This window comes from Eleginops maclovinus, chromosome 12, assembly GCF_036324505.1.
Source record: "Eleginops maclovinus isolate JMC-PN-2008 ecotype Puerto Natales chromosome 12, JC_Emac_rtc_rv5, whole genome shotgun sequence".
In the NCBI taxonomy this organism is placed as follows: domain Eukaryota; kingdom Metazoa; phylum Chordata; class Actinopteri; order Perciformes; family Eleginopidae; genus Eleginops; species Eleginops maclovinus.
Window position 1 is genome coordinate 13,667,492 of NC_086360.1, and position 24,612 is coordinate 13,692,103.

Here is a 24,612-nt window from a genome sequence, read left to right on the forward strand (position 1 = left end):
ACTAGCAGGCAGAGGCTGCACACCCAGAGGCCATGAGGGCAGAGGAGGCCGCTACCCTCAAGCAAGCCCCTGGTCTTTTAGCCTACCATGACACTGACAAGGTTGAAGGATGTATGGTCTACTGTACTGTAGATGGCTTAGAAAAAGTTTGCCTGAAATAAGGAAACCTAAAATACTTGAATCATGCTCCCACTGGAAAAATAAACAACATCAGTTGTCACAATTCAAATCATTAACAAAAATCTTAAGAATGGAAGTAATGATAATGACCAAATGCCTTAGCAATGCTCCTCTTTCTCTTCACACCAGACTTGTTTGCTATCCATCCAGATACTCCCTACTGCATTCAGGAAACAAATTTCTTATTTGTCTCTTTCGCTTCCCCTCCTGTCTCTGTTCCATCTGTCTCCGTCTGCCTGATCTCTCTCTGATCATCCTGTTAGTCTGGAAGCTTTCCTTTGTGTCTGGAAACTAAGGAAAGAAAGTGGCACCTGCCTTTTTGTTTTGGAGGGCATGGCTTGTACAAAGTGTGACAAGGGGCCAATTTAGTGTATTGAGGTGTGGATATTGCAAGAAGGTCACATTAAGAGAAGATAAGCCGATAGTTCACTCGAAACAGTGGGAACAAATGCAAGAGTTTCACAACAAATGATGGTTTTCTATGTTGTGTTTCAGTAAGACCAACCACTTAAAACCAGTGCTGAAAGACAGATGTCTGGAATCACTCTTACACATATTGTTGGCTCAAAGTTTCTTTACATTCTCTCAGAACAAAAGTGATGGAAATTTGCTTTTCACTCAGAATGACTACAATTAACAGTACTTCAGAACATTTTCTTTAGGGAATTAACAGCATCAACTTGGCACTGGAAAGACTCTGACTTGAATTTAAGTAACCTATGCACTGTAAAATACTGCTATAGGATTTCTTAAATATTTGGTAAATTCTTCTTTCTTCTCTTAAATAGTTTTTCATCTCGATAAATGATTAAGAGTAACCTGGACTCAAGTTGCTTGATTTCTTGTGAACTGGATTTCATTGATTAACTGTTGAGAAGTGAAAAGAAAGGTGTATAGACAGGAGGTGGCACATAAAACACAAACAAGATAAAACATACAGAGGCTAATTTATAATCATTTCCATGGCCACAAACAGTGATATGTAACAACCAATAGTACAAGGTCATTCATGTGATATAACATTTCTTAAATTATTTTTTCATTTTATTGATATGGGCTGAATATACTGACCCCTCTATGACCAGAAGTTGGTAATTCTCTAGTGCACTTCAATTATGTATCTTTATATAATGTGATTAACAGGAATCACCCAAAGGTTATCCACACAAAATATGTCTTTATTAATAAGCAGTTGTGGGGGGAAACCCCACAGCAAGGCCATGTTGAGATTTAAGATGAAGATATGAGATTAAAAATGTAATCCACAAGGGCTCTGGGCTTGCAATTCATATTCTTAGCAAAGTTGCATATATTTTCATTCTGACATTTACACACACCACTTGAGGCTTTCTCATATTTGCTGAATAGCGTATTTAGCAAGGATTAACATCAAAGATCCACTAACAAGATCAATGTCATCTGATAGAAACTCAAAGGTTCTGAAAACCGATGCTTTCCCCGAGAGAGCATTGAAGCTGTTGTTTGTTTGCTGTCTTGTTGATTCTCTCAGCTGTTGCCAGCTCCCGCTCCATACCTTCAGCACTGTGTCGATAAGAAGAGGCAGCGGTTCCCTCCATACACTGCTGAGCAGAACAATCCAATATGGGCCATAGCTGTAACGCCAGGCATTGATGGGAACATCACTACGCCAGTCGTTCTGTTCCAGGTCCATGGTTAAATTGGCCTCTTTAAGTCCTATTTTTCATCATTAGCATCAGACTTAAAACTGATCTCTAAGTAAAGCTTAAAGTGTTAAAAGTCAATTTCAGGCCTACCCTGATAGATTGTTCTGCGCAGTTACAATGGGAACAGTGAAAGGTTAGGGGGTTAAGTGTTGTGCAGACCAAGGTCTTTCTTAGTGGTTTCCACTTCTCTGTGAAAGTGACAGACCACCAGCAAGCCAAAAAGTAATACAAATCTATATGCTGCTTTGGGAAACTTGGGTACGCCAGCTGGAGTATTATTATGAAACAAACTATGACGTTTAAAATACCGTTTCAAGTTTTCTAATCGGTCTCAGCCATGTTTGCATGCTCACCACAAGTTATGTAGTATTTTGGTCAGTTAAGTTTGGTCAATTGCTGCCGTACAGGTAGAAGTGGTAAGGTCAACAATAAGGCTAATTCTTGAGTACATCTCCATATATATATTTAGACGAGCAGAATCTTATGTACTAATGCCACCTCCATTGTATGTGTTAAAAAAAAAAAAAAGGTTCAGCGTCTTTAAATGTCAGCGACAGCTTTTAACAGTTAATGAGTATAGATGGATTGTGTGAGTCTGAGTGTGTTTGTGTGTGTTGTGTTGTTTAGAAACAGAAGCTGAAGGGCATGCTGGTTAATTGATGGCTTGCTTTTGGTACAGCGAAAGGGTTTAGCAGCATTTCCAATAATGCATTTGGAGTCCTGTAGAGGGTACAAAGAAGAGGGACTTGTTTGTGTTATGACATAGTGTTTTTTGTGGTTGTTTTGTAAAATGGTTATCAAATTCAACAAGTTTGTACTCCTTATGAATGCCAAACTCGCACTGTGCCGTACATGCTGCTGGACCATTCGGTTTTAGAGAGGGTTTGTCAAAACAGGAGCCATTAAAGCCACAAAACTAGCACATACTTTTATTGCTCTATAGCCTGAGGCCTTGCATATCGTGAAAGCACAGAGCCATAGAACTAATATGGTAAGTTGACATTGAGGAAGAGCCTTTGAGTGAACATGTTCACATTCTGGGATTTAAACTCAAGAGAGGTGTCAGAGGGCTTCAACAATGTGGCATAATAACAGTTCCACTTTGCATTCAAAAGATGAAATGCGACATTTCTGCTTCCTCTACAGTAGATTGTGATTTTGTTTGACATGCAACAAAGATATATTGATATGTTGCTTGGGAACCAAGACACACTAGAATTTCAAGCCTCAAGAGAACTGATGGAGGGTTTTCACAATGGGGTGTAATGACTTTGCATTTAATGGACTAAAGTATGTCTTTTGGCTTCCTCCGCAGTAGCAGCTTCTGATTTTTGTCTGACACGTAACAAAGCATTATTGATCCTTAGGGAAAAAGGCAGATAACAAAAGCTCTTCTTCATCTCATGGTTAGTGCTATGAAGAGGTCTCTAGAAGCCAACACTCACCCCCTGCCCACACACTTGTCTCTGCAATTACACATGAACACAGCCACATCAAGATAAGACAGTGTGTGAAACTCCTGCGAGAGCTGAGGGCTTAAGCCAGTGAATAAATGACAGGTAATTTTTAGTTGAGAGTGGAGCATACAGACGAGTGAGGCGATCAATCACTTTGGCGATCACCCGTGTAGACTTCAGTCCTCCCTGGCATCATCAAGGCTGATGACAACGAGACAAGATTGCTTGACAAGTGTGTGTGAGAGAGAGAAGTGTGTACTGTGAATATGTGGAGATAGCACATTAATTGATTTCCGTTAAAAACGCGCCATGCTGCCTTCATTCATTGCCTTTGTTCAGGCAATGAAGTAGCTCCTGCTAAGCAGGCAGCAGTTACTTTTTTTCCCTTCGAGATATGTGAAAAGGATAGGGCAAGTTTTTCATGGATTTTTCCCCAAGTGTGTCTGAGATGGCCACAGCTGGAGGAAAGTGGATCTATTGATCCTGGGAGTTTCATTTTTCAAACATAGTCATCTTTCAGAGCCAGTTTTCGATTTTTGAAAAATATACAGTGTGCTTGTCAGACAATTTTATGGCCTTTTTTATGTTCAGTGGGCAGTGGAGAGATGGAAAGAATCCCTGGGTACGTGTTATGTGGGGAAAGTGGAAGGCCATACTCTTCTTCATCCTAGCTCTAGCTCATATAACTTGATTACATTTTTAAAGGTTTAAGCCTGTTTTGTAAAGCAAACATTTATTTAGGTCCAGCTTCTTATATGTTGACATACTTTTATTGATAAACATGATAGATCTGGTTTTGGACTATTATTGAAACAAAACCACACATTTCAATCCATCACTGTGGGCATTTTCTTTCAACACTTTCTGACATTTAACAGAAAAAGACCCTTATCCGTTTATCATGGAAATAATTTGCAGCTTCATCAATAATGAAAATAAAAATTAGTTGCCGGCCTGCTTAGATTCTACATTCATAGAAAAGGGACTCTACTTAAATCTGGTTTGTCACTAACTACGATGAATTTGTTTAGCATTTGGCTTTCCTTCAGTTTTCAGTTTTTCTTAGTAAATGGTGTGACAGTGTGGCCTTTTGCTTGCTTTGTTTTATACATTGGCCTTCTGACCATGCTTTGCTTTTTCCTGCAATTAACAGCTCAAAATAATGAGCTGGACAAAGGTTAAGAGAGGCGAAAAGACAGTGAGATTGAAACAGAGGGAGTAACAATATGCTGGTTGCTTACACTTAAACCTCAGTGAGACAGAGAGAGTGTCACAGACCCGTACTTTACAAAACAAAATGCCTACTGCCCACAGCGTGGCATCAGAAGTAGTCAAGTGTTAAGGGAGATGCTTCTGTGCTCGCTGACAGTTGTTGCCGGGTGTTGCCCAGCAGCAGGTCACTGTAACACCACACACAAACGCAGACCCCCACTGGTGGTTAAAGGTCTGCTTTGTGTGATGACTTGACGATACACATGCATACACATGACACACTCGCTCCTTTGAAGACATGGGTGGGCGTCAAAGAGCAACCTGTCCTGTTTCTACTTAAATGTGAGTGCAAACAAAAATGACTTCCAACTGTTTTCTAAAGTTCAACAGTCTTCCACTGAGGGTTTTCATTATACCAGCGATGCTTCTATATTTAATTACATTATTTAAAAGAAATGCGGTCATGAATATAGGCCAATTATCGAATAATGCTATTACACTGAGTCACTCCGTTCTTGGGAATAGTGTTTCATTTACTTTGAAGACTAACCTATAATATGTTTCCGAGGATTTCATGCAAACTGGCGATGAAGCGACTTCTTATGCAAAGCCGCTAGATAGGCATGAAGATGGATTGTTAATAGAATGTGTTGCCGTGTATTCAGTAATCAGTATTAATCTGTGTGTCGGCGGATTCTTTCTCAGCTCTGCACAGTGTTTATAAAGCTTGGTTAATTAGACTGATTGATTAGATGGTGGTGATTCAGAGCTCTCATCAAAGCTCCTCATCCCGTCAGGCCTCTAATAAGATCAGATTGCTCTCATATACACCTACTCCCCTGCACACACACATACACACCCATGGCTTGTTTGGCCTGTCCTACCACCTCTCCATCTTTTTCACCTCCTGTTTGTCACATATATATTCAGCGAGTGTTACATGCATGATTCAAGCAGCCGAGCTTGCCAAAGCAATACACTGAAGACTAGAAGGTACATTATGTTAACATGAAAATATTGCACATCTCTCATTCCCCTTCATCCCCTCCTCTCTTCTTCCTCTTCCCCCTGTTCTTCTCCCCTGTCTCTCAGTGTGATCCATCCTGTGTTTCTGTCTCAACCCTTCTCATAAATATGACAAGTCCCTCTGTTTTAGCCAAGGAAAACATCTCTCTGGATAGCTGGAGAACAGGGACCTCACATCTGTCTAGACTCAACTTTGTACTTGGCCCGTGTTTCCGCATCTGTATCTCTCTATGTCTTTGTCAATGTGTCTATGTGGGAAAGCATGCACATATCACATAACCTTGTTTTCCTGCAGGTTTTAATGTGAATCAACCATGCTACAGCTTTAGTTGTTCTCTGTGATGCTTTTCTGAAGAATACACACACACGTAGCTCCAAGCAACAACCGCCTTGCACTTAGTGCACAGTGCCTGCTCATCAGTACAGAGACAGCACAGTAAAGAGACTCTCCCTTGCTGTAGTAAAACTTTACGACTTTCCATGTTGCTTTTGTCTCCAGGCATCGGATATTACAGAGGATGATAAGTATTCATTTCGTTTTTTGCCAGATCACCAGTCCTCAGCATCAATACAGCCCATCTGAGCTCTTAAAAAAAAGAGACAAAGTTTGGTGTGTGTCTGTGTGTGCGTGCATGACTTTATGAGTGGGCACCTAAGTTTATGCGTGTGTGTATTCCAAGGCTGTGATGAACCCACTGCAATATCACCCCTAAGAGGGTATTTATGGAGAAAATGATTACCTTGGAAAGAACAGAACTTTGATGAAAATCGTCCCACTTCAATTTGCTCCTTGCAGGCCTGCCGTTGGAGACCTTGTTTATGGGTAATGTTGGAAATCTGTAATATTACAGAGTAATTTTGTAACCAAAGACTTAAATAAAGACATGATATTCAGCAGCCTGAGTTTAAGCTGCTTTGTTACTGTATAATTGTATGAATGTGTATGCTTGTTTGTTTCAAATTAGTAAAATTACTAATTTATTTTTGTGAAATTATTTTATTCAAGTTACAAGTCAAGTTTTTTTGTATGAGAATTAGGTTTGAACTTAACATTAGGATCAACCTAAGTTGCCCTTGAATCCTACCCTTACCCTAGCTAAGCAAAAATCTAATGCTATGTTGCTTCATGAGGCCTTAAGTATTGTTGGTATCTGCTTATAGGCTAAACAGGATGCTTGGCCCAACTGGCTCCATAAATGGTTTCTTCTAAATGCCATGGCCCGCTCAGTTGTCCAACAACCATCCCTATTAGTTCCACTTGTCTCATGAATAGCCACTAATTAGCAACCCCCTCTTGTATCAGAGACTTCTACGCACTTGGTTTTCATAATGATGGTGTCCATGCTATCTTCATTGTAATACTCTAAAGTCCTTGTTTGTTTGAGAGGGTGTTAGGCCACAAGATAAACAGGAGTTTTCTGAGGCTCCTTTTGTGGTTGTTTTTGTTGGTGAGAATTGTCCAGGTTTAAATGAGGCTAGGTTGAGGAAAGAAAAACTATTGAACATAGGATCAACGGGATTAAAGGCAATCTGCTTTGGTCTTTCTCTGTTTCTCTTTTCCCTGTGCATTTGATGTAGTCAAACGAGTGGTATGATAGACGATATTGACAGGCTTAAATAGCCTTATTGGATGAGAAGTGGCCCCTGGGTGCTGCCCCAGCGTTTTGTAAGAACAGACTGCCAGACAAAAACCACACACTCACATACTGTACAGCATTACTTCTTTTTGCCACCACAGCGCTCTCGGCAATTACCGTCCAGCTCTTTAAGACACGTACACACAAAGGCTATCTTTATAACTGCAATGTTTCCACCATTCCAGCAGACTTTCTGCCTGCTTTGCCTACCTCCTTCACCCAGAGACCATTGAACCAGATCCTTTCTAAAAGGCTTTAAGGCCTCTCTTGGCTAGCCTCTTCTACTCCAAAGCCCTGCCATGGCTCTTTTCATATTTTTAAATCAAAGTCCATGAAAGGTTGAGGGGGAAGCCAGGAGAAATTTGGGACAAGGTTTTGTGTTTGTGGATTGGAGACAAATCTTGTTACATACCAAAATGGTGTTGCACGCACGCACACACGCACTCAACTAATCTGATATGGTTCATGCCCTCCTGGTCTGTTCTGCTCTAGTGACATTTTTTGTCTTCTGTCTCCCCTCTCACCTGCTGAAAGTTACAGTAGAAGTGTAACCTGCTGTCTTTCTTCTCGTGTGTTATACTTTTCACACTGAAACTCTCTCACACACACACACACACACACACACACACACACACACACACACACACACACACACACACACACACACACACACACATCCGCACACACACAACCGCACACCATTGCACCACACATTTTTTACAGGCACTTCGGAGGTGGCCTCTGCTGTGATTCGTTTGCTTCTCTTGTCGACAGTTCGGATTTAAGGTTCATGGCGGTGTATAGCTTTTCGATTCTACTGGTAGTCAACCCTGAAAATGTTTTCCTTGATGTTTTTTTGGCAAGGCCATGTTGGTTGATACTCCGACCAGCTCTCTTCACCTGCCAGCTGCTCAGCTCAGACTGGTCCTTCTGGAGTTTTTTTTTTCTTTAAGTGTGTTACTCAAAAAGACAACTCTGCTCTACTCCTCCGCCTCTCTCCACCTGGCCCAGCAGATCAGGTTCCATATGCATCAGTGTCTCAGAGTGGGAGCGCTGACTCACCTTCACTTAATCTTTTCTGACTGCAGGAGCTGTGTGGGTCCAAACCTGAGGCTAAGAATATTAAGGTGCATCCAGTTATTGATTGCTCTAAAAAACTGTGCTGTTCAAAACTATCAAGTACACTGAGACTACAACTTGTGCACACAGCTTTCCAGGGTGAACTGTTCTTTTCCTGGTGGTGTGTTTTTTTTGTTGAACTTTTGTCGTAGGGTTTTCTTAAAAGGCTCAAAATACAGACAATGGAAGGAGGTAGGATCCTGTTCGATTGGGCTGGGGGGGTGAGAAACAGATTTAAAACTGCAAGCATATCCCAAACGTCCCCCATCTTGTGTAGATGTATTTCTTCATAAATGAATTGTTAAAAACTTTACCTGATAGTGTTGCTAAATAAAATTTTAAAAAAGACCAAAGTAATTAAAAATCATTTGAAGGTGCCCTAGAGAAAAAGTGAGGGCAATAAGATAAATCATCTTGGGACCATGAATGTCTGTAGGCGATGTTTAATCAATTCATCACTTCATTCATCATAGTTAAACTGTTTACATCTGTACTGAAGTGAAAGACTGAAAATAAGAGTAGGAATCTGAAATGTTTAAGACTAAATGTCATACAGAAGATTGTACTATGCCTAGAGTTCCTTTTCAATTCTCATTGCAAAAAAACAGAAAAAACAAATTTCCACTGCCTCTCCTGTGAAGGAAAATCCTTTATAGTCATTACTCAATGAAACATTTTGCAATTTACAAGCAGGTAAGGTGAGAAAAATACCTTTAAACTTCACAAGAGTTATAGGAGGTGCTTTACCCAGATAAGCCATACTGTATGGGACTTGGTGAAAGATAAATGGAGACCTTGTTCTTTCTTTTTGTGACTTTTTCCCTCGCTGTCTCTCTTGGTTTTCCATCTTCCTCTGCCTCGACTCAGTAACCTTTAAGGTACAACAGAAGAGAGGAGGAAGGCAGGAAGAAGTAGATAGGGAGAGGAAACATAAGGTAGAAAACTATAAAGTGCTCAATATGGAGCTAGGCTTACAAATAGTAGTGAAATCAGTGTTACTAGGTAGGCCGTCAAACAGACCTGTGAGAACACCAGGCTGTGGCTGAACAGAAGCAGCAGTGCTCTTTCACTTGCAATACAAACACACACATTCTCCAACCCAAATATAAAGCTCAAGGGAATGGCTAAAGCATAGCACTTGTAACATTGGTACACTTTTCATCTGTAACTTTCTGGAATATCATACCAGTCGTAAATATATGATTGAGAATACAGTGTTGATCCTATATTCTGAGAGTCAGAACTTCAATTTTTTAACAATTGACTCTTTTTATTTAAGTCTGGAGTTGCAGGAAGACTATTAACTGATTATTAATTTTGGCATTCATTCTAACTACACAAGGGTGTATAGATGTTTGTACATTACATGTAGAAGTGTTTTTAAGTAAACCATCTGGTATTTTAAAGTGTTCAAATCTGTTAACCAGAGATGCCTCTAGATGTTCTTTGATGATTGTTTTCCCCCGTTAATCGTATCAGTATGAGTATGAGTCAACTGTATCTCTTTTGTCTCCTTCCTTTTATCTTGTGAAGTGTTTTCGACAATGGAAGAGTTTGAGGAAAGGCAGAGGAAGGTTTCAGAGAGGTCTAACAATCTCCCCCATATTGTTGCAGTGTTGAGTGTGATGAGGGAGTCATCAATACCCATATTGATGACGACAGTGAAAGCTGGTGGAAATGTTCTGCTTCCCTATTGATCTCTGATCCATTATGAGCTGTTAGTAGACGGCTGGGTGAAGGATGGAGAATGGTCCATCCATCATAGGTTGACGCCCACGCTGCTTGGCAGACGAGCTCTTTTGGCTGTTTTGTCTGTTATCCCTCTCCGTCTGTGATCCTCCTTTTCTCTTCTGTCCGTCAAATGTAAATCACGCAAATTAGTTCTCTCTAAACTTTCCAACAAAGGAAAAAAAGTAATTTCTTTGCAAAGGAAATGTCATATATTGATGCTGGATTTGTGAATGAATGACACATTTTCTAACCGTAAAATGTATTTTTATGGTGTATTTTAGAAAAACAACTTGCAAAATAGTAGTTGCAACTTCTTTAATTATGACCATGAATTATTTCCTTACACGTGATGCTAACTTAAACTTTCTTTTTCTCCCTCCTTCTCCCTTTTATTGTCAGGTCACTGATCGGTCCGTGCGAGCAGTTGCTGAGCATTGTCCTGAGCTGCAGTTTGTCGGCTTCATGGGATGCCCGGTGACCTCTCAGGGAGTCATCCATCTCACTGCGGTTAGTATCACTCTCTCTTATTGCTCCTTGGACCCTTACTTGTGACGTAGTGGAAGCACTCAGCTCATGTCGTTACTGACATTATAAATGAAGATTTCTTTAGATCCTCTATCTCTGTTGAAAGAGGGTTAATTTAAGTCAACAATTTCACTTTTTTTAAGTAATTACTCATATCAGTTAATGCCAACAGAAATTTCAGCGTGACTAAGACTTTGTCTAATCCTGTTACCATGGGCCAGCTCTCTTTGTTGCTGCAGGCCTTGCATTGTCTCCAGGAGAGCAAATGACTTTTGGAGAGTAAACATGCGACATCGCTGGGTGTTTTATATCTTAGACTTAGTTCCAAAGTTATCTTGTGTTAACTTTTAAATCTCATGAAAGCCTAATGAGATGAATCCTAATAATACGCTGCTGTTCAGGCTACACCCTGCTGTTTGGATATTACCATGCTAATGAGCAGGGCTCCGTGGTTTATAGATGTTCCGTGCCATATAAACATGGACACACATGCACTCACACCGTGATTGCTCAAATTCAATCCATCAGAAAATACAGCACCCTGCTTCTCTTCTGATTTTTTTCCTTTCCCCAACAGAACATTCATCTAGAATACACCTATGTATAAGAGTGTGGGGGTTGTACACATCCATGTGTGTCTGTGTATTACAATTTGATTTGTTTTTGATGTACTTGGGTGTACACGCAAGTGTGAACGTACCCTTGTGGACTGCGTGTGCCCATTCCTTCTCAAATGCAATTACAGTTGTGTTAATAGGACTGAGACACCCGATGCCACGCTGCATTATTAGATTAAACAGCAGATTAATTTGTGCTCATGGTTTTGGCCCCCTATCATCTATGCAGCCTCCACTGACCTTGGCCAGTGTGTTGTAGACAGACAGTAATGAAGCCAGCCAGTCATAACAGCATTAGCATACCTGGAGGTGGACGCGTACACATCCGCCCACATGCACAATCTAGCACACACTCATTATTATTTATTACAGTATTAACCAAGGTGAAGTTTTAGAAGTTCAGATGAGCAAGTTAATAATCCTGATTATATTTATATTTGCATTTTAAAGCTGCTGTTGTTTAAACTAAAAAGTTACTTTATAGGTTTTTCTGTACTTTTTTCCCTAACATATTAATGTGTTTTAACTGGACAGATACCAGAGATAAATATAAAACACCACTTTCAATCTTATACAACTTGACACAAGAAAAAATTACACGTGTATGCATACAAAAAACCCCTGCAAAATGATACAACAACACACAAAGTATGCATTTTTGACCCACACCTCTAGTGAATGCTGCTGTAGATCTACATCCCTGTAGCAAGGCGTTTGAGGTTAGAAAAAATAAGATGATCGGCAACAGTTTGATTAATTAAAAACAGTTATGTCAAGTGTTTATGTAAATAGATAATACAGGTTAATGTATTATTCGACTTTTTTCAGTCTCAAAAATCAGTCACCAGAATCTACAGAACACCTAATTAGCACCCCTAAATGGGTGAATATTCAGAAATGGATTTAGTCAACCACTTACAGTGAGTATTTCTCTGAAGATAATTCATTTCTAAGATAATAATACTTGCATCGTGATGAGGCAAAAATTATTCAAAGACCACATTTTGACCACATTCATTTTATCTGTACAGATTTAGAGTCAAATCACAGCTCTCTTTGTTTCTGTCATTTCAGCCATGAGTCCCTCTCTGCTTCTCTACTTCCTCTCTTCATCCCTCTATAATCTCTGACAGTAATTATCTCGTTTAGCAGTTGATGTTTCGTCTCATTCATTCCCACTTGGTCCCATCCAGTGTCAATTGAAAATCATATTCTCGCGTTTGGAATCGTTGCATTTCTGATGACTCCGTGGACCTGCATGTGATTTCAGGACTGCTGCACTGCTCTCTTGTTCGATTATGACACTCTCCCTCCCACTTCTTTTCTTCCTCGATTGCGCTTTCTCTCTGATAATCTTCCCAACCTCCTAACTTGCTATTCAGCTACCACAAGAAAAAAAGGGAGAAGAAAATCCATTACTTTTATTAACTTCTTTTATATGACACTCTCATTTCAGATTGATATTCTTTTTTCATACCGACTCACAAATTATGGAATGAGGAAATCAATTGAAATCGTATTATCTTAATCAAGTGAGCTGATGGTTGAAATAGGCCACCCATGGTGTTGAGTTCGATGCAGATGGTCTGTAGAGTAAACTGTAAAGCTGTGGCATTCATGCTCCTAATGTCTTTCAGTCTTTCAGTCCTACGGCAGCTTAGTGGTTCCTCTGTGATAAACTCAATATTTGTAGTTCTGTTTGATAAATCATCATCTTGTTAGCGACTAAAAAGAAAAATCAAGAATGTCTGCTGTCTGAAAGAATAAAGGATGCTAATCGAAAACAAGCGTTCTAACACTTTCCTTGCTGCTAGCAAATGAAACATTACAAACGGCTTTAAATGTCAAATCAAAAGAGAAGATTTGAAAGCAGATGCGCATCTGATGTGGTATTTTGTGTTGGCGTGCTAGGGATCCTCTGTACATTTTATTTATGGTCGGTGTTGAGATTGAAGCTCAAAGCCGGCTCTAAGCTCTTGACATTAATAATGGTTTTATTGATGAGGTTGTCACATCCCAAGGCTGCGTAATGGATACAAAACATGTTGGGGTGGAGGCTTTGTGGGTGTCCCAGAGCATTCAGTGCTTTGGTTGCAGCTATTTGGAGGACTTTTTATGCGTTTTTTGTGGTCCTGTATGATATTAATCATTCAGTTTCAGGTGCTCTACTCTTTAGTCAAGCCTGTGACCAGCCCCAGAGGTGGAAGTGCAATAGATTTATGGAGGTGTTGGCCATTATAAAAAGGGTGGAAGGCACCACTTTGCAAGCTTGAGTGTGATCTGTGTGTGTGTACGTGTATGATGAAAGGGATTTATGTGTGTTTCAGAAGTGGATAACATACTGAGTTTTCTGTGCTCTCTCTCTGCTTCTCGGACAGCCTCTGTGACATGGACAGAGACACTATCCCTCTCTCTGAACGGTGCTGTTACCTGTTGTAGCCTCTCTATGCTTTTGCTCTTTGTCACTCTCTGTATTATTTTTTTTTCCTCTTCTATACGGGTGTGTTTTTTTCCTTTACTCTCACACACACTCTCCCACCGTCCTTCCATCTTCCTGTCAAGCCCTGCTCTTTTCTTGTGGTAGTGATTAAGTCCAAGGTCGGCTGTATCAGAGAGTCAGTGTGTGAGAGCAGCTCTGGGTGCCAAAGAGCCTTCATTCCCTGACCCTTAGATGTCCCACTGATGGCTTCCCTTTGCTTGTCATTTCTACCCACAATGCCCCTCCTCATACATCAGCCTATCATTGCCCTAAGACACTGTGGTCCTCAAAAGGCCTTTTTTCGTATGTGTGGAAGTTCCCACCCCCGGGAGAGAGGGAGAGCGAGTCAAAGACATAACAAATGAACAGACTGTTGAAGAATGTGTCAGAGATGAAAAGAGAGATATTTGGAAACTGTAATAGCTATGTGTTCTCTCTCTCCAATGTTCAGAACTTCAATGTTTCTTGTCTTAATTTTGGGTCTTGTAGATTCATTCCTCCATGCCACTTCAGTGTTTTGGTTGTTCTTCTCCAGGAAAAAGCTGGGACCTTCAATAAATTCTCACTACATATGACAGGTTTGGACCGTGGGTGATACCTCATTCTCTCTGTGTGTTTATGAGCAAATAAAACAGTCTGGGAAATGGAGAGGGAAGCTATTTAATTTCTCAACCAGAATTGTATGTTCTAGACATTCCCGTGGCTTATTGTCGTAGCATATACTCGCAGATTTGGCTCACAACCTCTTAAGAAAAGGGAAAACAAGAGAAAAATTACAGAACAATTATTTATTTCCCATTTTATTTTGAAATTGCCATGGCCTTGGGTTCGGAAAGCGGTTTTTAAAGTGATGAAATACAAAAGGTTAAGATACAGGTCTTCACCCACTGTCACTTTCACACCTTCCACTCCACCAGCCCCGCCCCGCATCGGATGATTGGTGTCTGGCTTTGCTGTAGTCTGCTGGACCCTTATCTCCTCCCTCTGACTGGAGCACAGAAAATACATAATCTCTGTGCCCTGTGTCATACTGATAACCCCAAACACAAACTGGGGAAGCCTGTGTGTGTGTGTGTGTGTGTGTGTGTGTGTGTGTGTGTGTGTGTGTGTGTGTGTGTGTGTGTGTGTGTGTGTGTGTGTGTGTGTGTGTGTGTGTGTGTGTGTGTGTGTGTGTGTGTGTGTGTGTGTGTGTGTGTGTGTGTGTGTGTGTGTGTGTGTGTGTGTGTGTGTGTGTGTGTGTGTGTGTGTGTGTGTGTGTGTGTGTGTGTGTGTGTGTGTGAGAGTTCATTTCTATTTCTACCTTTTCCTATGTACAAATGTTTGTGTGTTCGACTGTGTACATGTGTATTGTGTCTCAGGGGTGGTGGAGAGGATAAAGGGGAGACGAAAGAGCATAGGGGATTTAGAGGAAGAAAGGTAATGGGGTTGTGGGGGTCGCAAAATGAGTCAAAATTGTAATAATAATTTTCTTCACTGCTGTATGGAGGAGATTGAGGGACTTATAAATATGATGAGCAGAGAAGAGCCTAAGGATGAGGTGTGTCTCGCAAGAGTAATTGAAGAATGATTCATTTGGCTCTAAGACTTTTAACCCAGAGACAGACAGAGATAGAGAGGTTTTTGACCTCTGCAGGGGGGGGGGGGGTATATCATGTCTCATTATTGGCCCAACTAGTGTCACTGTGCTGTGACTGTCATCCAGTGCTGCCGCACAGACTCCTGCCTGTGAAAGTGAGTGTGTATTCGCGTGCCTATGTGGTCATTTGGCTTAGAGCGGCGAAGAAAATCCAGCGCTCTCTATCTCTTCGAGCCTTTCCTCGCCACTGAGTTTGTTATCAACACCAACACACGCAGGATTAGCGACTGTAAGGGAGAAAAAGGGGGTAGGAGAGGGAGAATAAGTGATAGACAGTAGATCGGCGCAAGACAGATAAAGAAAAAAGTTTACACACACACACACACACACTCACACACTCACACACTCACACACTCACACACTCACACACTCACACGGACACACACACACACACACACACACACACACACACACACACACACACACACACACACAGGGATCAGCTCACTGGTCCATGACCGATGCAGACAATGTATTTGTGATACCAGACCCATGGCCTTTTCCAGTTTTTGCCTCAGTCCTTTTTCAAATATTCATATCTTTCTGTCTGCACAGGCCCCTGTGAATTAATGTGTGTATGATTTTCTGTGTGTGTGTGTGTGTCTGGAAGGGGGGTGGTGCATGATTTAGGCTTACCGCAAAGGGATTGTCTCGACACAGATTTCTCCTGTCTGACTGAACTGTCTGGGATGTTCAGATATGGAAAAAACAAACAAAGCGTGTATGCATGAGTGCGCACTTGTATTCACCTTGTGACACTTCTGCCATTCGTCTCACCTTTTCGCCCCCTACCTCATCCCATCTTGCAGTCTTCAAACACATGCGGACAGCCAAGCAAAATATGTCAGGGTCACAATGGCACCTCAACACCCTGTGACTTTGACTGCTTGCTCAGGACTTTGAAATTGACTTCAAACGTTTAAACTTCTTACTGCATTGTTTAGAGGACATGAACTGGTTTGGACTCATCTTTGTTTGTCTGGGAATAGAGAAATTTACACGGTTACGGCTGTTTGTTTTGCGGATCCATAGCATTTCCCACAGAAGAACACATTTTTTACATTGATTAAACTCACATACTAAATCTTCGAAGTGGTTATAAATGAACTGAGCAATGAAATAGCAGCTCATATTTTCCAAACCCAACATATTCGCCATTTATGACTAAAACAATGCTTGCTCTGTCCGTGCTTTCTAAATGTCATCTAGCTGCTTGTAAGCATCGACACTGAGGTTGATGGACAGCAACAGCCATGTACTCATGCTGCTTTGTGCCAGCGTTCAAACCATGACATCATATCCTCTGCATGGGGTCCGCCGGGCCTCAACTTCCTGCTTGGCATCATCATGCCTGACGTTGTGCAAATAAATCAAGTCATAGCACAGGTAGTTATAGCTCTACAGTCTGGCACAGAATACACAGGTGCACACACACTCCCTCCCTCTGTGCAAGACTGTGACATACGCTAATGTAATGAAGTGCCAAATCAACCTCTCCAAATATTGAACTATGTTTGGCTGAAGGGTAATGTACCTTTTGAAATAGCCAGTTATGTTTTCTTTCATTTATAGTGGCATTTTGTATTTGACTTCTCACTGTGACGTCTATTCTTCCTGTTTGAGAGAGGCTTCTCACTGAAGCCCGGGGAGCCAAGCTGCTGCTTCACAGATCCCCTAAAAAAGCTCTTTAATACAGAGCGGTGGTGCCACTCCTGAGACGGCTTTCCTGATGTTTTGGCTTTTTTAATTTATTAAATAAAATGTTGATTTTAAAACCTTATCAAAATATACTTTAGGAAAGGTTGATTGTTTTAGTAATGATTAAAATGTTTACAATTTGAAATATTTTATATAGTTATTATTTATTAAATTAAATCATTTTAAAATAACTTCCATTAACCTAAATATTTATCTATCGGCGTTTTTAATGCTCGCCATGTATGTTTTAGTTACTGATCATTCAGAAATAATTTAACTAATTAAAAGTGCCAATAAAACACATGATATTCAAAATCAGGCAAACAAAGTAGAAATCATGAGCATTACCAACACAAAGCACTTAAATATCAGAAATATCAGAATATGAGATATTTATTTTTAATGCATGCAAAATGTAAGCTTCATTTTACGTTTTAGAAAGAGTATTGCTGCTTCATATCGTGTTGGGCAGGTTCATTCATAACAATCTTATTTTATAAACTGTTGTGCCTTGTGTTGAAATGTTTTATATAAATACATTTGCCTTGTAAAAGTTAAATCTAAAGTAGTGAGTCAAACTATAAACTATATAATAAATATAAACACAAATAAAATACTTGAATTAATGTATAGTTTGTAGTTATTGGAATATTCATATAATCAGCCTTAATGTCTGCGGCATGCAAGTGTTTTCACGTGGTGGGGACGACACGCTGGCCTTAGAGCAGCTGGGTTCTGCAGGTTTCACAGTTTTTATGAACTGCATGAATTATTATCCAGGTGTAGCTGCCAAGTCAGAGGAGACGAGAAAAACTCTGCCTGGTTACAGACATCAGCCAACGAGGAGAAAAACCTGCCGAAACCTCCACCAAATCCCCTGCTTTCCATTCTCTATTTTCAATTTTCCCCTCACTTTCCCCCCTCTCACTTTCTCTCTCTGTATGTGTCCCTTGCTTTGTCTTCCACTCCGTGTGAAATACGTTTTGCTTCCTTTCTCCCCGTTTCTCTCCATTTATTTTTCTTTCCATGTCATGCCTGTTTATTCTTGGATCACAGGAATGCATGAGGCAAAAATAAGCTCTATTATGAGTGGAAATGTTTAAATAGGATTGGAAGCATTAAAAACTTTCACCTCAATTTATGAGAATCTGTCAATTATGAGAAAACAAACACTGGCACTGTGGCCTGTCACATTCAGGAGGTGTGACCAATTACCAAGAGTTTTTATTGTGACTTTCCAAATCAGGGATTTGGAGGATATTTTCCTTTTGGTAAATGTCTGCTAAACGGTGGAATTTATTTTCTCTGCGGTGCATTTTATCTTAACAACGTTACAGTCTCAGTCGTGACGCTTTCATCCAGACATCTGCTAAATTAGCATTTTTTTTCCCCACCTAGCTACACTCTCAGCCAATGAAAACTCACACTAGTTGGCCTGATTTCTCCTTGGTTATCCACATGAATGAAACTCTTACTATTGGTTGTAGAAGAACTACTATAGCAGACATAAGCACTTTTGAAGATTTTGAGAACAAATACGACTTTTGATGTCAGGGCTTTTAAAATGTACTCCAGGCTCAATACCCATAAATAAAGAATGCAAATAAGTTTGTGTGTGTGTGTGTATTAGTGTGTTTGCGTGTGTGCAAGAGGAATTGTGTGTACATGTCTGCTGTTGAGTGAGAATTTTGACCATGTTGCAAGGTAGCAATCATTTAGTCTACACCCAGATTTGATTTTTACACACACACACACACACACACACACACACACACACACACACACACACACACACACACACACACACACACACACACACACACACACACACACACACACACACACACACACACACACACAGCAGCAGCCTATTTCTGCATGAATAATTTAGTGCTTTGATCCAACACTGGCCACAGGGGCAATGACAGTTAGTGTGTGTGTTTTAATGTCCATGTTTGAGCATCTGCTAGTATGCGTGCATTTCTTTGTTGATTCATAAAGTTTTTTTTCTTTAATTGAAAGCTGCTGGCTGCCTCCACTGTATAGGTGCAGATATGCCACAAACAAAATCTGTTCCATGTTTGTTTCGTGCCTAAGCAGACCTTTTATCACAAGAGGTGTGGTTTTAATTAGGTCATGTGGAGTGACAAAAAGAAAAATGTAAAAACAGACAGACATACAGAGTATGGAGCCACTAGACTAAGGTAAAGGTTTTGCCTCAGCTCAGCTCAGTGCAGGATCATACACTCGCTGTTGTTGGTTGGAAGCGTTTGAGTCACTATGCTTTCATTCTCAGTATGTGGGGAAGAGTGTTTACATATGTGCTTATACTTCACCCAGAGGGCCTGGGTCCTCATCCATTCCCCCCATGTGTTTTCCTGCTGCTAGGTATATGTCATACCTATGGAGCGCACAATAATGCTCAGTGATCTTAACACCAACTGAAAGCTTGTTTTCGCTTTAGCCTTGGCCCTGACATTTACCTCACTGCTTCCCTTGCGACTGGCCTGAATATCATACCTCGATTATCTTGCATCCCTGGTGTGTGAGTGTAAGAGTGTGTATGTGTGTGCATGCACCTGTGCCTTTTAAAGAGTTTCGAGCATGTATCAGAGAAAGTACACCTGTGCTGTGACTTGAAAAGCCTTTGGTAGTTTCAGTGAGCAGGAGTGCTTGTTGAACAGCCAGCCTGTGTGGATTTCTAAGAGTGTGTCAGGAAGTAGAGATTTTGACGGGGGGGGGGAGGGGATTCATCTAAACCCCCTCTTATAAAGTATTCAGATCGGAAAGAGGGATTATAGAAAGTCGGAGGGAAAGTGAATGTTCATATTGGTTCATAACCCCTCACACAGAATAATAAACAATAACATCAATGTTGTATCCTTTTTCTGCCTTGTTAGGTTTTATTCTGCATTCATGCTGTTTTTCATCACACGTGACAGTATACAAGTTTACCCAGTGTTTAGGCTGATTTTTTCCCTCATTCCTTGAGGATACATAAAAACCGTCTGTAATTCAGCAGGCATGTATACCACGCATGCCTTGATCAAATATTTATTCCCCGTTTTTGCACTGCTTATAGTAACAAATCTTTTTCTGATTCATTTTTCAACATAGGGGCCATTGTGTTTCATTTATACATCTTGGGAGATGACTGCTCGATTTTACTCCATTTAAGTTTAAATTGAATTTTTTTCATGGCAGACATATAGTGTATATTTTCTGTAAATAAATAAATAAATAATAGCAAACCTATATAAATGTATACAATACATTTTGTGTGTTTCCTCTTGTAGCTACGGAACCTGAGTGTCCTGGATCTGCGGCACATCTCAGAGCTCAACAACGAGACGGTGATGGAGGTGGTGAGGAAATGTCACAACCTTAGTTCCCTCAACCTCTGCCTCAACTGGAGCATCAACGACAGGTATGTCAAGTCAAGTATACAAGTACCACACTCAGCAGTGCTCAGTGGATGTTGTGGTCCACTGAGGAACATTGTACGTGGAAAGACATTTAAGAAACCTTGGAAGAGGCAATTCAACAACAAAAAAAACCTCAGGCAACTGCCAGGTTTATAATAGGAGCCTTAGTTGAAAAAGAAACTACAAAATAAATCAAGTTTTATAATAAATCCAATACAAATGCTTTTGCCAAGACTTAAAGTAAATCAAATGTACGAAGGCCACTTGATCATTTGACTAATGGCTCTTTAGGGTCCTAGTTGGCAAAGACATCTTTCATTGATTGGTCATTTTTCATGATGTTTTTATGCGTTGCTGTTATTGATAAATGAAAAGTAGAAGTTTACTTCTCTGCTACACAATAATATTCTCAAATAAGCCTTTTGTTTTTAGTAAACTACACTACATTTTGAGATCCTTCTGAAATAGTGCACTTCCATAGGCATGACACATGTTTTCAGACTTTTGAACAATTGGGCAGGGAGGAAGGCTGTTATCTGATCTTAACATGGAAAGAAGCTATGGTGGTTTCTAAATCTAACATAAAAAGCTTTGCAAATGTGTTATGAGGAAGAAAATAAATCCATCATTGCTGGCTTCAAAAAGGAGTGTTTTGGTGAGAAATAAAGAATAAAACCTTGACTGTTGTTTGATCTCAACGAAAACTCCACAGGGTACTTTTAATCTAAGAAGGAACAATTGAAACACAGTTTGAATTAGTTTTCAATTAAATCAACTAATCTATTAGTCAATTAAGGATTTTAATAGCTTTACACACAGACACTCTCACAAACAACATTTGTAGCTCAACTATATTTTAGCTAATTATTTATATGCTTAATAATCAAACTCTTAAGTTTGTTTAAAACGTACAGTAGGTCTTGTATAATAATTGCATTTGCAGGACACAGGTATGCTGGTATGTTGTGCATACATTCAAAAACACATCATAAATAATGTATTAAATGGATTCAAGCCTCAGGCAAGCATTTCAACTCTTGCCCAGAGAAGGATGTACATATCAACACCAGTTGAAAAGACAACAAAGAAGTTTTTTCTTTTCTTAGCCCCCTGTCTCTCTGGAATGGTAAATAACCTGTGCAGAATAGGATGGCAAGAGTAAAGCATCTCCTTTTTTATTTACTATCTTGTGTTTTATTCATCCATTTGTATTTAATCTATTGATTTACAGCTTAGGCTGTGGCTTCTCTGCCGACTGTACTCCCACTCTGGCTTACGAGTGTGAACACAATATTGAATTTACCATGGCGCATAGCACCAAAACGTACGTGTGTGTGTGTGTGTGTGTGTGTGTGTGTGTGTGTGTGTGTGTGTGTGTGTGTGTGTGTGTGTGTCTGTGTCTGTGTCTGTGTCTGTGTCTGTGTCTGTGTCTGTGTCTGTGTCTGTGTGTGGATGTGTGTGTGAAATTATTGTTGCATTATTGAGTAAACAGCAGACATGTGGTGGGAAGGTTATGGTCATACCTTACCAGCCTTCTTTCAATCAAAAAACATGGAGTTTGGTGAAATCCTCACAGGAGCACATTGCGTTATCAACCTCTTCCCTACACACACACACACACACACACACACACACACACACACACACACACACACACACACACACACACACACACACACACACACACACACACACACTTTATTGATGCCATAATGATATTTACTGCATTGGTTCAGGGGCTGAAAGTGTATGTGTGTCAGACTGGATTTGTCTGGATCACCTGTGGGGATATTGGAATTTAAAATGGTTTGTGTGTGTGTGTGTGTGTGTGTGTGTGTTTGTTGCAGCATACAGCGGCTGTGTTGTTGGCTTGTGTATTAAGCAGAGGCTGCAGGGAGGTAAAAGGCCGAGGCGGACAGTCTTGCATGCTTGCTGCTCTGATGCTGCACCATCCCACCCCCTCCCCAAAGCAGTAATTTTTATTTTCTTTAAAGATCCATCAAAAGTAGCAGAGGGCAGTTTCCATTGCCCTTCCTCCTGGACCTGCAGACCTGTGTGTTTGCGTGTATTGTGTACTTGCTTCTTAAGGAGCAAATAAAAGCCTCCAGTCCAGTCATAAGCCGCTTTATTGTTACACTTTACAGTCACACAGTTTGGCGCAGTGAGGAGGAGAGGTAGAAACTGGCTGGGTGGTCGTCACAAAGTGAGTGAAGGAGGTGTGTGTGTGTGTATGTGTGTGTGTGTGTGTGTGTGTGTGTGTGTGTGTGTGTGTGTGTGTGTTGTGAGTGTGTGTGTGTTAGTGTTTCCATGGGCCCAGTCCTGTCTGCTTTACCCGCAGCTTGCCAAACTGTGATAATGTGTTTCCAGTACAAACTGTGTCAAGATACCAGAATTCTGACTTCATATGTTTTATATAGAAAATAAAGTCATGGGAGGAGTTAAACATCATCCATAAAACAAGAGGAATTAATTATTGTACCATAGTGTTTTCATAGATTTAATATTCAACCAGGACCGGAGAAACTCTTAGTTAAGACCACCTTAAAAGTTGACATCTCCCCAGTGTCTGCAATGTCACTTAACACAAAAAAAAGTTAAACCTTTGCAGATATGTACAATCATTACAGTAGAGTGTTACACTGTGTCTTATCAAAATGCTCGGAGGGAATTTAAGTTCCGTCTCACAAACAGTGATGCAGTGCCTTAATTCTACATCAATTCAACATGAATAATTAGTGGAAAAACACAGCTCTGTAAAGGACAAACTGGTAGAGTTGTGCAGATGCAGGTTGTGGTTCTTCACAGCATGGCTCAGTGTAACTAACCTCATTGTGTTTGATGAGGTAAGAGATAAGACACATCAAGTTGACAGTGGAATCTGAGGCATGAATGTGTGTGACTCTCTTGGATTATCAATTTATGTTTCCTGTCAACCTCTTCTTTAAAAAAAAATGTTGTATTAAAAAGATCTTCAAAACTGTTTTAAAATTATGTCAACACTCAAGTGGTACGTCTGAAAGTATATTGGTTTAAAAAGTACGATTTTAAATGTTATTGTTTTCTACAGACAGACTTTTGGTGTATCTCTGCAGTTAAATTGGTTTATTTGGCTTGAAGTTCAAAGAGTCAAAGGTCATCAGGGTTACTGCCATTTGGAAAGCTAACACACAGACATAAAAATACACAGACACACACACACACACTTGTTGTCACAGTGAAGACCAGAATGACTCACATTAACTCACCGAGTGCACAGCTGGGTCAGCTTTTGTGTGCGTGTTTCAAACTGATGACAGTGTGTTGTGAGCAGGTAAACAGGCAGAGGAAATGACCCCTTATTTTCAGGATCAATTTGTCCCCCTAAAAGGTGCAATTTGAGAGATAGAGCTCCTTGGGAGGTAAAGCACTTCAGTCATTTTTTCGTCCCTTCTTCTGTATTTCTCCTGCTCTCCTCATATTTTTAAGATAAAATAAAATAATAAAGCCTGTGTCCTCTGGCTCCCCTTATCTTCCCCAGTAATGGCCAAAAACAGCGTCCCAGTGTAAGAAAAGCTGCTATGAGGACCAAATATGGGCTCCCATCGTCACAGTCTGACAGGCAGATTGTGACAGTAGGACGCCTATTTTTTGTTCACCCTCATTCGTTGTGGAGACGGGATGTGATGTGTGCTGCATGTGGCCACTGTTGGCCCTGTTATTTCAGCAATGATAGCAGACCAATGTGCGATTGTGTTTTTCAAATGTCATAGCATTTCAAAATGGGGAGCGGGTCCTGATCAAAGTGGAACAGCAGAGCAAATGATGGCGCTCACTTTGGAGAACCAAGTTGAAAACACACTGTCAAAGTGAAATAGTTTGCGTCCTTTTTTAATCTATTGCAGAAACATGTTGCTTTTGTATTGTGCGCATGGTGTAGTTGTTATTCTGTGTTTGTTCTGTGTTGTGTCTGTGTTTAGAGATTCTTTTATCCCTAGAGATATTTTGCCCAGTGGAGACTGTGGACTTAATAGTATACTCTTTCATTTGTCTAATACATTTTTATTTTATTGTACCTTATTTGCCAGAAATAAGGAGATTAAACATGTTTTTCTTCTGTTTGTATGTGTGTGCTGCAATAAAGTTTGCGGTGACGCCTCCTCAGTGGTTTTGGTCAAATTCAGCATCTATTCTGCTAACATTAATCCT

At 40.3% G+C, this 24,612-nt stretch overlaps 1 protein-coding gene across 4 annotated transcripts in view; it reads left to right on the top strand.

The window, feature by feature from the left end:
- fbxl17 (F-box and leucine-rich repeat protein 17) overlaps positions 1-24,612 on the top strand; it is a 189,292-nt gene that overhangs the window by 49,733 nt on the left and 114,947 nt on the right. For all 4 annotated transcript variants that reach the window (XR_010167013.1, XM_063897996.1, XM_063897994.1 and 1 more), the window contains exons 7-8: positions 10,447-10,554; positions 20,299-20,429. Coding sequence is in view for 3 of the 4 variants with exons in the window: in XM_063897996.1 (XP_063754066.1) it covers positions 10,447-10,554; positions 20,299-20,429 (239 nt within the window). In the remaining variant the exon portion in view is untranslated. The remainder of the gene's footprint in view (positions 1-10,446; positions 10,555-20,298; positions 20,430-24,612) is intronic.